At 35.9% G+C, this 16,005-nt stretch overlaps 2 protein-coding genes across 2 annotated transcripts in view; one reads left to right on the top strand and one right to left on the bottom strand.

Moving 5' to 3' along the window:
- The window catches only part of LOC141501399 (inactive ubiquitin thioesterase OTULINL-like), a 70,997-nt gene that overhangs the window by 9,860 nt on the left and 45,132 nt on the right, over nt 1–16,005 (top strand). The gene's annotated exons all lie outside the window — the stretch shown is intronic.
- LOC141498370 (large ribosomal subunit protein eL21-like) lies at nt 10,066–10,611 on the bottom strand. Its single transcript, XM_074201487.1, has one exon. It carries the CDS (start codon nt 10,589–10,591, stop codon nt 10,109–10,111), a length of 483 nt encoding a protein of 160 aa, XP_074057588.1. The 5' UTR covers nt 10,592–10,611; the 3' UTR covers nt 10,066–10,108.

Consider the following 16,005-nt stretch of genomic DNA (forward strand, 5'->3'; position numbering starts at 1 on the left):
TAGGTAATTATTAAATGTCTGAGGCCAGGTTTGAACTCAGATACTCCTGACTCCAGGGCTGGTGCTCTATCCACTGCACCACCTAGCCAACCCGTTTCTTTGGTTTTGAAATTCTTTTTGAGCTCTTCCAAGAGAACTTTATGGAGTTGATACCAATTTATTAACCCCTTTGAGGTTTCACATGCAGGCATTTTGTCACTGCCTTCTAATATGGCATTTTTATCATCCCTTAATCGGAATAGTAGCTTTTTATGGTTAGCAGTTTTTTGGATTTATCCATATTATGGTTAGCAGTTTTTTGGATTTATCCATGTTATTATTTATCCATATTACACCAGCATTCCCAGGGCTTGAACTTTATCTTCTGAACTGAGGTTGGGACTCTCAGTGCTGGCTTGTTGAGCCCTGACTTGAGCTGCATTTGGCTAAGAGCCTCCTGCTGACTTTCTAATTCTCTCACGCTAAATGACATTTCCCCTTTCTACCCATATGGACAGACCTTTACTGAAGTTCCTTCATGGTATCTTGAGTTGAGAAATTGTTTCACTCTTGCTTTTGCAAGATCTCTAGTTTTAGGGTATGTTTTGAGGCTTCATTTACAGTTGGTTAGGGAAAAGCTTTGGGAGTTTCCTAGCTTCATGCTGCCATCTTGGTTTGGCCCTGGAAGTCCCAAGGAATCCTAAACTGAGAAAACTTCTTTGAGAAAACTGGTTGGACATTGCTTGGGCAGGAAAGCACTGAATGATTTAGGATTGAAGTTCAGAAAAGACAAGATGAGCCAAAGGGAGTCACCAGCTGGAGTAACTGATTTGAAATCTTTTCTTAATGCCTTATTGATGGGGTGATGATGATGACTTATTTGACCTCCACAAGGGTCAGTAAATACTGTCCTGTTGCCATAGACTATATACACACAGACTTCCACACATAAACTTATATACACATATACATCATCCCTGTTTCGATTATATATAAACATATACATATAAACACATATGTACACACACACACACACACACACACACACACACACATACTGGAGCAGGTAGGTGGTGAATTAGAAAGTATGCTGTGTCTGGAGTCAGAAAGACTCATTTTCCTGAGTTCAAATGTGAACTCCAACACTCACTAGCTGTGTGCCCCTGGGCAAGTCATTTAATCTTGCTTGCTTCAGTTTCCTCATCTGTAAAATGAGCTGGAGAAGGAAATGAAAAACCACTCCAATATCTCTGCCAAGAAAATACAAAAAAGTCAGACACAAATGGACACAACTGAACAACATACACACACATACATGAGTGGTGTTTGTATGTGTGTGTGTATATATTCATGTTTGTATACACATATGTAATAGAACATTAAACAACAGCAGCAAACTTATTTTCAGGAAAGCAATAGCTGCCTATAATAAAGGTACAACCAGATTGAGATCAAATTGTTGAATAATTGAACCTTATGAAGAAATGGTCATGGTGTTACAATAATAGGTCAGGAATTTGCCTTTTTCCTTAATGAAAATTATGTAGTGCAACTTTAGCTCCTCATGATTCCAGAACAGGGAAGTTGCTGTATAAGATCCAGGATATCAAAATCCCAGGAAAAGGAGCAAAGAGGAAAGAGAGATTGCATGGAGAACTGACAAAGTTTAGAATTTGGGAAGCCCAGGATATTTTGGACAACTGTGATCAGGGAAACACACTGCAGACAAAAGCTTCCAAAAACTGGCTGCCAGATATGTGTGTGAACAAGAGTTGGGGTTGAATCCTCATGACCCAGAGTTAAACAAATTGTAAGCTACCTCTTACTTAGGAAATTAGTAGATGCACATTCTGAAGTCATCAAAAACACACTGATAGGAAACAGGTAAGTAAGTGATATTTTCCCTATTCACTGATATGCTGAGAGATGGTTTCCTCACCCTGGGAGATTCCTATGGTATTCTCAATTTGGGGAGATGAATGAAGTAAGAGTACAGCAATTTATCTGTGAGGCAGAGGATGACTTTACAATTTGATATTTTCTATTACTTATATTTTATTTCCTATCTTAGTTACCTTTGCTATTTCTTCTTTGATCTGAAGTCTCATGTTGTACAGGATGGGGACTATAGCAAGGAGTTTCAGCCTTGTTTGAGATCTGTGTGTGCTAGTGTCATGAGAAGTTTCAGACATTTTTTAAAAAATTAGTTCAGTATTCTAAAGTCATTCCTGTAGGAAGAAGATTTTCTTGATGTTTCATTTTAAAATAATTAACCATATAAAGTTTTGTAAGGGAGATGTCAGTAATGGACATGATTTACAAAAACTATTGTGAAAATTTAAGTAGAAATCAGAGTAGAAATGCTTTTACCAATATAGTGACTTCTGAGTTCAGTTCTTATGGCATATATAGTGTGTTGCTAATTTCATTCTCTGTGAAAAGAGTCTGGGAAGAGTCTTGAGAACATAAGCAAGTTTTTGTAACTATTTCTAACTGTTTCTAGACCACTTACTATGTGACAAAGAGGAACCTCTTTGATAGTCTGCTGCTACATTTCTGGAACTAGACATGCATTCCCTGTCTCTTGGTTTGATTTCTTTTTCGGGTGACTTCTTCTTACTTAATAGCATCCAGTAAGAGAAAAGAGAGAATGATATAAGAGGATGTCTTGGGCCTTCTCTATCTGAGGGAAGAATGTGTAACCTCATTTCTGTCTGGACATTTGTTATTTTGCTTAAAATAAAGGAGATTAGAGAAGGAGATTATGTTCCTGTGAGTTATGAAAGGTCAGGTGAGTGACCAAAGTATAATAGTCTAGGAGTTAAAGTCACGCAGGTTTTGCAGCTCATTATGTAAGTTTATCATTCTAAGAAGTTGGGGCAGTTGACAATAGGAACCTCAAGCAATAATGATCTTGCTGCATTTGGATGTGAACTTGAGGACCAATTACATCAGAATCTGGGCTAAGTCTAGTCAGAGATCAAGATCCCAAGAACCCAAGAAGGTACTAGAGAGGAGAGTGTTCCCTGAAATGTTGGAAGAGAAATTTTTGTATTTCTCTTTCCCATAGCTTTGAAATAATTATTTCTTTACAAAAGTTAGTTGATATTGATTGGGTAAATGAAACTGTTAATTAGCTGTTAGCAGTGGGGACACCACACTAAAATGATGGCTTTAAAGAAGAAATACCCCTAGAACCTAAGAGGGAAATGTAGCTGACCTTGCTCTGTGATGTTGAGCCTGGTTTATTCATTATATTATGCTAAGTGTTCTAAAACTTCATCCAGGGCCATCTCCAGTTGTCTTGATTCATATCTGACCACTGGACCCAGATGGCTCTGGAGGAGAAAGTGAGACTGGTGACTTAGCATAGCACCCCCTCCCTCAATTCCAATTCATGTGCTTGTCATGACATCACTTCCCTGATATCATGGTCTTCTTTGAGAAAAAAGGACAAATATCATCGAAGTGCTTTGATGTGATGAAAATGAGTGTGAGGAATGTAGTATTAATACCATCATTTTCATTTATGAGGTGGGAAAACTAAGTTTTGGGAGATTAAGTTCTTCTCGATAATCACACAGCTATAAAGTATCAATGCTTGGCTTCAAAACAAGGTCTCCCAACCGAATCCAGGTTGTTCTCCATTATATCATGATCCTTCTCTGTCTGTGGGTCAGTCATATTTTTAAAGGCTTTATTCCTTAACATTTGGCATTATCTAGTTTTATCATTGTCTATTTCCTCCATGCTCTATTAAGATTTTGCATATGTATTGTTTTTCTGGTACTACAGTTTTTAATTTTCAGGTATTAAATTTTTATACACCAAGGGAAAATTGACTCTGTCCTCTTCTTTTGAACATATATGAAAAAGTTAAATTTGAATAGTTGAATCCTTGTAGGGAATTCACAACAGCTCTATCTTAGCCCAATTTTATATTCACTGTGATTAGCTATTGTTTTACCCCTAAATAAGTTCTGGGCTTTTTTTAAACTATTAAAGAAAAATTATGATTTTTATCTCTACTCCAACCTGAGCTTTTAAAATCATTGTCTTCTTCTAGGTTCAGACATGCTATCCTTCCATTTGTCAGAGATTTAGGAACACTCTCTTCCATAATTCTATTTTGTTTTCCTGATAACTGTGGAGGGTCCCACCAGAATGAAAGAGTAGTTAATTTACAATTCTCATCGATTCAGGGTTGTATAGAAGCAATTATGATGTGGATAACAAAGGACCTTTTTTTTTAAAAGGGAGAAGGAAAAGGAGGGGGAATGCCCAAGATCTATTAAAGAGTAAGATAGAAGTAAAATGAGTCATTGAATATCTTGCTTTGGGAAATGAGCAAATCACAATTTGTGACTTTGAAGAAAGGACCTTTAAAAAGACCTTTTAAAGTAGATACAGGGGCAGCTAGGTGGCATAGTGGATAGAGCACTGGCCCTGGAGTCAGGAGTACTTGGGTTCAAATCCAGTCTCAGACACTTAATAATTACCTAGCTGTGTGGCCTTGAGCCACTTAACCCCATTTGCCTTGCAAAAAAAAAACAACTAAAAAAAAAGTAGATACAGAAACAGAATTCTTTTTTCCATATGTTCAATTTTCACTGACTTACTCTGTATCCTCTCATCTGAATGAGGTTCCATATCCATTCTATTCTTTCATCACCTTATTTTGTTTTAGGTTTTTGCAAGGTAAATGTCACAGGTCACATAGGTCACAGGTGCATTTTGATATTTAGACCAAAAGTTCCCAATATATTTTAATGTTTAAAAAATATGAAAGAATTTTGTTTATAAAAAAATTACATTTTGTACATAAAAAATTATTTACTTAGCTATTAGGATCCAAAGATTTTTTTAAATTACTTGTTATTAACCATAAGATATCTACAACATTTGAAAATAATAATAAATAAATATGCAATAAGTTAACTCAATTTACAATCTTTGCTGATCCCTCAAAATAACTCTATAGCCTTCTCTCTCCCCTGAAGTATGTTACTCATATGTTGAATCCACTGTTCTAGGCTAGAGAAGGTCCACTTTAATTCTGCCATTGCTACCTTCAATAGGATTGCCTGGGATAACAAATAGTTCTGTAGAAAAAAAAATCACAATTTAGCAGTTTATGCTATATAATATCAATTAAACCTTCATTGTTCTTTGACAACATTTGTTGATCCTATTTCATTCCAAAGAAGAACTATTCCAAATATTTTCTTTTCAAACTTCCAACTCCATCCTAGTTCCTATAATCTATAGATTTCTTCACAAGACCATCTCTACAATAATTGTGAATTCTAACAGAAGTAAAATATTCTTTCATTATTAGTGCTATTGCTTTCAGTATATGTGTGTGTATATATATACATATATATATTATTGTTAACAAAATTTTTATTGCATCATCAACACATTTAGCATTTTTAAAAAAAAAAGGCTGAGGTGTCAGGAATTACAGAGAAACTCCATAAATCTGGTGATACCAGATACTTAAGTTTCATGTTTACTTCAATCTACTCCCCTCAACTTAGTGGTTCATTAGATCTCTTAAGGTTACCTAAAATGTCTTAGATCTAGAAGTAGAGTAGTACTTTGAATTGGTATTTGACTGGATGTGAGGAGTTCTAATCCCAATTTTGTCACCAATTTATGTTTTTGTTTTTCCACATGAGCTTTTATCATGGTGACTTCATGAATAGTGCAATAAGGTCACTGATAAGAATTAAAAATAATATTTTACTTCTGTGAAAATTAGGAGGAAGAGGGCAAAGAGACCTCAGTGTTCTTTTCCTCATTTCCCATCTAGCTGCACTCCTTAGGTCTTCTACCTGTCATGCCCCCAGGAACCCAACATTGTGTCAACCTTCTCATAAGTACCTTCTGCCCCTGGGACTTCTCTGATTGAACTGGAAGGTGATCTTCTGCAAAATCTCCATTTAAGAGGTCAATTGCCTTTCCCTTTCCCCACTTTTCAGCTTCCTTTTGTGTTATCTTTTCTCAATAGATTGTAAATGCCTTGAAGGCAGGGACTGTTTTTTCTTTATCTTATTTGTATACCCAGTGGTTTGCATAGTACTTGGCAGAGAGTAGGCTCTTGAACACTAGCATTAGAGTAAGTTTGCCAAACTGATTATGATCAGTAGAGCCTTGCATTTGTCTTCTAAATATAGCTCATTAAACCAGCATTGAGTACAAGGGGATTTCCTGGTACATAGGTGAATTAGTCAGTGGTCAAACATGAACTCACTTCTGTCAGGTAAGCCTAAACAATAAACCAATCTTCCCAGAACTTAAATCCTCTGACTCTAATTCCAAGACTCTTTCCATTGAACCACTGCAGAACAATAACTGGAATCCAAGGTACCAGTCTAATACTTTTTGTATTGTACTACAACTTCCTTTCTAAGAAATGCAATGCTAATCTACTCAGTCATCCAAGGTCAGTTTAAATAGATTTGGATCATCCTTACAAAATAATGAACATTGTGGTTAATATTGCACTTTCTATGAATTCAATAAGTATCTGACTTTCCCAGTCTGTAATTGAACATACTGCCAAAAGTAGCCTTACACCTACATGCCTACATCTATATTCCTCTGGACATGGAAATATTCGTGGAGAAGCCCTAGCCAGACCTTGAGAATGAAGCTATTGATTTAGATATTGGAGATGTATGCTCCAAGCATGATGAAGACCTATGCAAGAGAGATAGACAAAGTTGTTATGTATATATATCTGCACACACAAATAAACTACTGATGTAATCTCACAACCTGCAAAGGAAGAACCAAAAGGAGAGATGATGTCTATTGTCTAACTACAGTTGGGTGGACAATCCTCTGAGTTTATCTGTTAATACATAAATCATGTCTAAGCATTACAGAGGCATAATGAACTGAGTTCAGCTTTAAAGAGGAAGAAGAAAGTGACTTAGATTACATTTGGAAAATTGTGTAGTACTTCTAACAATCACAAAAACCCATTAATCAACAAACATTTATTATTTACTATGTGCTAGGCACCCTACCAGGTTCTGGGGATACAAGTATAAAGAATGAAACAATCTCTTCTGGCAAGAAGCTTATAATGAGGAAGATAAGACGTATGCATAACACCTTAGTTCTAGCCCTCATCACCTCATATTTGGATTACAGCAGTTTTCTCTGCCTTAGGTCTTTGCTCTCTCTCTAATGTATCCTCCATACATTTGCAAAATTGATATTCTTTAAGCATGAGTCTAGTCATATTACTTTCCTACTCAAATGATAATGAGACTCAGATGAGGAGAGGTTGCTGAGTGATTTTTTTTTGGTTTGGTTGGGTTTTTTTTTTTGCAAAACAACAGGGTTAAGTGGCTTGCCCAAGGCCACACAGGTAGGTAATTATTAAGTGTCTGAGACTCAGATTTGAACTCAGTCTCCTGACTCCAAGGTGGGTGCTCTATCCACTGTGCCACATAGCTGCTCCCAAGGATGGTGATAGAGCAAGATACTGGAAGTGGCAATAGAACAAGATCCTGGAAGTGGCAATAGAAAACAAGGCTTATTACAATTCTACCACCATGACTATTGAGTTGTGAAGAATGAGTAAAAGTGCAACAAATAACTAGAAGGGTGACCACAGAAGCTGTGTCATTAGAAAAGAGGTAGGTTTTAGGGAGTATGAGATGACAGGAGTAAGAAACAAAAAAGACTTAAAATGAAAGAAAGTTTGTTACTTATGAAGCAAACACTCCAGAGAGTACAATGAGGTCCTGAATTGAATGTTGAGGTGAAGGAGGTAGGACTCAAAAAATCTCTTCCTTGGACTTCTAGCAAGATTCCTCTTTCCCTTCCTTCCATGGTGACTACACACTGTGCTTGCCTAGTGGTTTGATATCCCTGTGGGTTTCACTCCCTCTAAGACATGAAGATTGGAGATAGAATGCCACATAAAAGGAGTAGTGAAAATAATGACAATGATAACTAGGATAATGATGATTCCCATTTATATGTGGGGTAGATCTATTCCTTTAAAGGTATTGAAATTGTACTTATTTAACTGACTCGGTACTAAAGGCTCTAGATTTCCTCTCTCTGATGCTTAACCAGTGGTTAATTCAAGAAGCATGGGAACTATGCTTAGCTAAATCATTATAATATCCTTGCTGAATAGGCTTGTTGAATATCCTTCCTCTAAAATGGCCAAGGAAGCCTCCTTTTGTCAGATCTTCTATGAATGTCTCTTTGAATATCATAACTAAACTCCCAAGGAATCAGGGCTTCTTGCCATAGAGCCCTCTCCTTCTAGAATCCTGTTAGGTAAGTCATACAACCACTTTACAGATGAGGAAGTTCTGGACCAATGACAACAGCCAGATTGAATCTGGATCTTTTGACTACAAACCTAAGTCCAGTAACCTTTCCTCTATACCAAATTGTTTCATATTAAACACTAAGATTCATCTAGGTGAGACCTGCTTTGGGCAAACTGGGAGGCAGTTGATAGAAATTTTGTATGTGAAAAGAGCATATGTAAATGTGGGTAAGCTCCTAAAAGAACTCCCTTTTTGTAACTTAGTAGAGCATCCTTTATATAACTGGATAACTGAATGCTTTGAAAGTCAATGAGAGGGGGCAGCTAGGTGGCACAGTGGATAAAGCACTGGTCCTGGAGTCAGGAGTACCTGAGTTCAAATCTGGTCTCAGACACTTAATAATTACCTAGCTGTGTGGCCTTGGGCAAGCCACTTAACCCTATTTGCCTTACAAAACCTAAAAAAAAAAGTCAATGAGAGATAGTGGAGAGAGAGCTCCCCTTAAAGTCCTAAAGACCTGGATTAAGTTACACTTGCATTGGCTCCAGGAATCTGAGCAATGTCTTTGAAATGACTGAGAGTCCACACATACGAGCTGTGTGACCTTGAGCAAGTCACTTAACCCTGCTTGCCTCACTTTCCTCATCTTTAAAATGATCTGGAGAAGGAGATTACCAAGAAAAACCCAAATGAGGTCACAAAAAGTCAGGCATAATTGAAAAATGACTAAGCAACTATTTTATTTGATATCTGTTAAGTTCAGAATTTAAATATTAAATTTGAAACAAATCTAAATGAAATCTATCTGTTCTACATGACCATTGTGTGACTTTTTAGTGTAGTCAAAAAGCAATTTGATGTAGTTAATGGGAAGTTGGCTTGGATTCAAGTCCTAATTCTGACACAAACTGACTATGTGATGCTAGATAAATCACTTGCCAGTGCTCTAAGCAACTTTAAGACTTAAAGTCACAGAGAAGGCACCAATCTGCATTGGCAGAGCCATTTCCTGGCTTGGTAGTTTACCCATACTCATGAAATCAAAGGTCCCCATCCAGGACCCAGCCCTAGTCATTGTGTCTTCTGTTTCTTACCCAAGACTCCCTATAATACTAAAAATCATCACTACTTTACTTCTGCATCCAAAGGTAGGTATGTTTTGTTATTAAACAACAGAACTTCTTGAAGATAGTATTAATTACAAAGGAAAGAAGCATTTAAATAAACTATGTACTAAGCACTGGGCTAAATGTTTCACAAAGATCTCATTTGATCCCCACTGGGAGGTAGAAGCTATTATTATCATCCCCATTTTATAGCTGAGGAAATTAAAGTGGACAGAAATTAAGTGACTTGCCCAACATCATCTAGCTAAGCATTTGAATTTACCTCTATTCTGACTCCAGGTTCACTGCTCTATTTTCTGCACTACTTATTTGCCTTATAAGAGTTGACATTTATAGAGTTCTTTAAGGTTTCAAAGCACTTTACATATGTTATCTCATTTGATCTTCACAATAATCTTGAGAGGTAAGTGCTATTATTATACTGATTTGACAGATTAGGAAATTGAGGCAGACAGGTACTAGATTAAAACTCAGTTTCAGGTCTGGCACTCTACTCATTGGACCATTTAGCTTTTTAAACACATACCAAGAATCTTGTCTAGTGGATTATTTTGATTTATGTCCCCAAAACAAAGAGTAAATTCATATTCAATCTAACTGGATTGGAGACCTCATTCTTGTTTAATGCAGTGGGTACCTGGTTTGTTTTTTTTTTCAAAATTCAAGAAATCTTTTATTGGTTATTTTTTAAGTCATTTATGCCATGAATTCATAGGGGATTGGTTCCAACAGCTCAGGTTCCTTGCCATTGGTTCTCACAAAATGTGCTTCTCTGGGTGGAGCAGGCTGACGTTTTAGTTGAACCCAAGTGCCTTTTTCTTTGGCTTCTTTCTTCTTCTGATCATTTTCCTTTACTCGCTTCAGGAAGCTATCTCTGCTCTTAGAATGCTTAATATGCTCAATACGCACATTAATTCTCTTGGCTAGAATCTTGCCCTTAACCTGTTTGTTTACAACAATGCCTACAGCATGCTGTGTAACATTATAGACTCGTCCAGTCTTGCCATGGTAACATTTGTGGGGCATTCCTTGCTGAACTGTGCCCATACCCTTGATATCTACAATATCACCTTTCTTGTATATGTGCATATATGTAGCCAGAGGGACGACACCATGTTTTGGAAAGGGCCTAGAAAACATGTATCGAGTCCCTCTCCTTTTTCCTTTTGTGTTTGTCATTTTGGCAACTCACTGGAATATGGCAGAGCCAGTGGAAAGGAGGCTGTACCTGGTTTTCTAATTCATTTATAAATCAATAGAGGGAATCATTATGCCATAAGAAGGTACAATTTCCATTCAAATAAAAGAGAATCAGTAGAACAGTGTTGGACTTGGATTCAGAAGATACTGAATCCAAGAATAAATTCACATTCTCTCCCCTGACATTAATTCTTTGATCATGGACATATCAATTAACCTCCCAGGTCCTCAGTTTCCTCTTCTGAAAAATGAAGGAAGATAACATTTACTTTTTTAAAAAATTCTTTTTTTTGTATTTCTTTCCTATTTCATCATTTTCTTTCTTTTCCCTTAATCTTAAAATTGTTTAACACAACTGTGAATGTACAATGTCACCTGACTGGTTAGCCGCTGAGAGGGGGGGGTGGGAAGAGAGGGTAGAAGGAAACTATATAACTTAATATATATATATATATATATATATGTATATGTATATATATATATATACATATATATATTAATGTTGAAAAGTTTCATAACTGTAACTGGAAAAATACAATATCAATTGAAAAAATGGAGTGTATTAGATAATTTCTAAGATGATTTCCAGCTTTAAAATTCTATGACTTTCAGCTTGGATAAGAGGAGGAAGTCCAAAAAGAAAGAAAAATCATTTTCATTTCCAGATGCCAAACCTTAGCCAGAAGAAAGCCACATGATAAAATAGCCAAAAGGATATAAAGTTTCCAGGAAGGGAAATTAGCACTCTCATAAATTACTTCCTGCCAACCTTTTTGGTGCTCTCCAGATTTCTTCACTCTCTGCTACTTCTAATATCTGAATGACCAGAATACAGAACTGCTAGGAAATATAAATACAGGGTGGCAAATTTTTGTTTTTATTCTAATTAGCCACATGGCCAATTCTAGTCTTCCTGTATCATGCCACAAGATCAAGCAGTCACACAAAACCTTTCCCTTTCAAAGGCAGTGATTCCCTTAGGAATTATTTTTCCTGTTCCATTTTCCTGGCTTTAATTCTCAGGCAGGAAATACTAGCACATATTACTGAGACATTGAGGAAAGGAAGAGGAATCACAAACAGGCACCATAGTTTCATTAACAAAAGGTTATGCCAAGTTGCCCTCATTTCTTTTTTTCACAGGGTTACTAAACTGATAGATTAAGGAAATTCTGTAGAAGGAAGAAATGTTTGCTTAGATTTTTAAGCATTATTTGGTAGTTTTTCATGCCAAATATTATTCTTGTGGACAATGTGGAGACATATGGAATACAGCATATTATAGTTAATTTGACTGAGAAATAGTTGACTAGCTAATCCCAAGAATGTCATAATTAATTTAGTATCACCTTAGGGATTAGAATTGTGCTCTTTACAATGATTTGGATAAAGATATAGATGACTTCCTTATCAAACTTGCAGATGACACAAAGCTTCAGGGAAGGGAGGGATAGTTAACATGATTGATGAAGAATCCAAAAATATCTCAACAGTTTATACAACACTGAGCAGATGAAACAAGATGACAACATAAAGATAACAAGATGAAATTTATAGAGTTACTTGTATAATCCTTTGCTTGGATAACAAAAATTATCTTCACAGGCATATGGTTGAAAGAGGATTTGCAATCTGGAAAACAGAGCTGGTATATGTAAATTATTACTTCTGTAATATAATAAAGGCATGCAATGGAGTCCCTGATGATTTGACAATAGCCATAAGGACAGGTAACCTTAACAGACCTAGACTCTTTTTTTTCCACTGGTGAACATCCTTTTTATATATTGATTTTTGAATTTTACAATTTTTCCCCCAATCTCGTTTCCCTCCCCCCATCCTCCAAAGAAGGCAGTATGATACTCTTTACATTTTTTCCATGCTATACTTTGATCAAAATTGAATGTGTTGAGAGAGAAATCATATCCTTAAGGAAAAAATATATAAGAAATAGCAAAATTACATAAGATACCTTTTATAATTTAAATTAAAAGATTAGACTCTAAGTCACTGCCTCAAAACCTGAGAGCTTACCAAAAAAAAAAGGGTAAAATATGTTTCTCCTAGAGAAACTCCAGAGAATTCTCTTCCTAGAAAAAGAAGCCTAGCTCTGTACTCATTGTTGATCAGGATAAATTTTTAAAGATTACACTCTTATACTTTCTGGATTATTTTCCTAATCCAAAAACTCCAAGGAAATTCTCTAAAATAAGGTTCACCTTTGTATCATGTCTAGGGTCTCCCCTAAGAAAGATTAAATTTTCCCTTTTAGGAAAAAGTCTTCAATGTATAAAGTCTATATCAGTGTTTAAGACACAAAAGACTTAACAGCATACATTGAAGAATATTTGCACTGGCTCCCTCAAATGCATAGAAAGCTCTCCCTTTTCACTGGTATCCCCTAAAATCTTTCTCTTCCTTTAAGATCTTCAGATACCTTTACTTATAGGCATTAAAAGTCTTTTAAATGGAGCCTTTACTGGTTCTCATCAAATATTAATGACCTCTTTCAAAATAATCTTGTATTTATTTTTCTGTGTTCGTTATCTTAATTCTATATACATTATATAAAAATTTGTTTTCTTCACTTAGAGTATAAACTCACTGAGAGTAAGTATTGTTTCATTATCTGAAACAGTACCAAGCACAAAGGCTGATACATAGAATTGTTGTTCAAGATGCCTGATATTTTGTGAGCCCATTTGGAGTTTTCTTAGCAAAGATACTGGAATGGTTTGTCAATTCCTTCTCTAGGTCATTTTACCTATGAGGAAACTAAGGTAAACAGAGTTCAGTGACTTGCCCAGGGTCATAAAGCAACTTGCCCAAGACCAAATTTGAACTCAGGTGTTTCTGCCTCCAGGCTTAGTATTTTATTTACTGAGCCAGCTAGATATCCCCCCTGACACATAGTAGGTGTTTAATAAATCTTCTTAGTTGATTAATAAATTTATTTTTTTTTAGTTGTTTTTTTTTTTTTTGCAAAGCAAATGGGGTTAAGTGGCTTGCCCAAGGCCACACAGCTAGGTAATTATTAAGTGTCTGAGACCAGGTACTACTGACTCCAGGGCCGGTGCTTTATCCACTGTGCCACCTAGCCGCCCTTGATTAATAAATTTCTTAAGAGATCTTAAGAGACAATAAAGACCAAGTTAATATCTATTCCTTTGAAAATTACAGACAATATTGAAAATAAAGATGTCTATTTAGAAAGAAATTGATTTGTTGGAATGATTTAGACTGTTGATTTTTATAGACTAGTCACACACCTTCAAAATATTTCTATTCCAACATTTGTACAATATATGCTATGGACTGGCAATACAAAAAAAAGACATAAGGGTCCTACTGTCATGGCTACTTCCAAAAAAGTATACAAATCAGTAGAAGAATGAGATGAGTAAAGGAGATGGATAAACAAAATATTCTGAGAAGTTTGCAGAGGGAGAACTTAAGGTAATCAGGAGCAAAGAGCTAGGGTGGATGGGCCAGGGGAGTTCAAATAACAAATGGAGCAGCAACATTGAACAGAATAATCTGAACGTCTGGGAGATTTGTTATGGGTTTGTGGAACAGTGTGGAACAGTGAGCCTTTGGGAAAGGACAAGATAAGAACAGGGAAAATGGTCTAGTTTGGAGAGAATGAGGAACAAGTGGAGGGGAGAAATATGAGATAATGTTGGAAGGGTAGAAGTGAGCAAGATTGTGGAGAGCCTTAAATGTCAGACTCACTTTATTTAGGAGGCAAAAGGTGGGGGGACATCAAAAGTTTTTGAGTTGAGCAATGGGAGAAAAGAAAAGAAAAGAAAAGGAAAGGAAAGAAAAGGAAAGAGAAGAAAAGAGAAGAAAAAGAGGAAGGAGGAAGAGAAAAGAAAAGAAAAGAAAAGAAAAGAAAAGAAAAGAAAAGAAAAGAGAAGAAAAGAGAAGAAAAGAAAAGAAAAGAAAAGAAAAAGAAAAAGAAAAAAGAAAAAGAAAAAGAAGTGATAGGATATTAGGACCTGAAAACAGATTGTATGTGTAGGATGATGAAGATGGACTAGTCAAAGTTCCTTACAAGGTTATATGGTTACGATGTTATCAGTTTGAGAGATCAGGAGATAATAGTATGCTTTAACTAAATAATTAACAACTAGATGGTGCAACACAGATAGTGCAAAGTCTGAGTCAGGAAGACCTGAGTTCAAATTTGACCTCCAGACTTATTAGCTTTATAAGCTCAGGCATGCCATTTGATCTCTGATTGTCTCATTTTTGAGAACAAAAATGAATATTCTAATAGCACTTACCTCCTTATTTGTGCAGTGAAGACCAAGTGAAGGATCATTTAACTGTTTCTCACAGTGCATGACATGCAGTAAGCACTTAATAAATATATATTCCCTCCTTTTACTTAAGGTTTGCAAAGTGCTTTATATGTGTTATCTCATTTTGTGCCATTTCACATGTGTACCTTGGTTATATGTTTTTCCTAAAAACGTTTCAACCCACACATGTGATTTGGCCATAGATGTTCCTTTTTGTATATACCCATACCTGTGTATGTCTACTCTTCTTATTGATGGTATGTATATCTATGTGAAAGAGGATCCCAGGTTCATGCAAGGACATTCTTTGGTTGCATTTTTTATTCTTTCATTCTATTAAATGCCTTTTTAAACTAATTTCATCCTTGCGGACTATCAAAAGAACCAGTTTTCATTAACTACAGTTTTGCATGAATGCAGACCCAGAGAATATCTTGAGTTTTAGGTAGTTTTCTAATGGAATCCATATCTAAGAGAGAATGGAAACCCTAGTACTAGACAAATACACTGAAGATTTATGTGTGTGTGTACACATCTGCATATGGATATCTGTGCATACATAGTTGTGAATACTATAACCATTCTTTAAGACTATAGATTTTGAGTTGGAAATGACTTTAGAGGTCATCTTAATCCAAATCCTTCATTTTTAAAGATGTAAAATTGGGATTCAGAGAGCTTAAGTGATTTATCAGGAAAATAATTGGTCTTACTCATAAAACCGTGCTAGAAAAAGGATTTATGCATGTATATGCATATATTATTTTATAGCAGAATTTAGACATGCATGTACAAGTAAACACATGTGTACTTATGTGTGCACATATTGCATATGGGCTCTTATCAGGGATTCTCATGTTTGTGTGTGCATATGACATGTGTATGTGTTTGGGGTTAAGGAAGGGGAGACAATCAGTAGTATTTAAATAACACTTTAAATTATAAAAAATTTTCAGGGGTAGCTAAAATAGGTGGCACAATGGATAGAGCATCAGCCCTGGAGTCAGGAGTACCTGACTCAAATCCAGACTCAGACACTTAATAATTACCTAGTTGTGTGACCTTGGGCAAGGCACTTCATTCCATTGT

This window comes from Macrotis lagotis, chromosome X, assembly GCF_037893015.1.
Source record: "Macrotis lagotis isolate mMagLag1 chromosome X, bilby.v1.9.chrom.fasta, whole genome shotgun sequence".
In the NCBI taxonomy this organism is placed as follows: domain Eukaryota; kingdom Metazoa; phylum Chordata; class Mammalia; order Peramelemorphia; family Peramelidae; genus Macrotis; species Macrotis lagotis.

Bases quoted from the DNA above. Each gene is read 5' to 3' on its own strand.
- LOC141498370 (XM_074201487.1), bottom strand. From the start codon at position 10,591: ATGACAAACACAAAAGGAAAAAGGAGAGGGACTCGATACATGTTTTCT.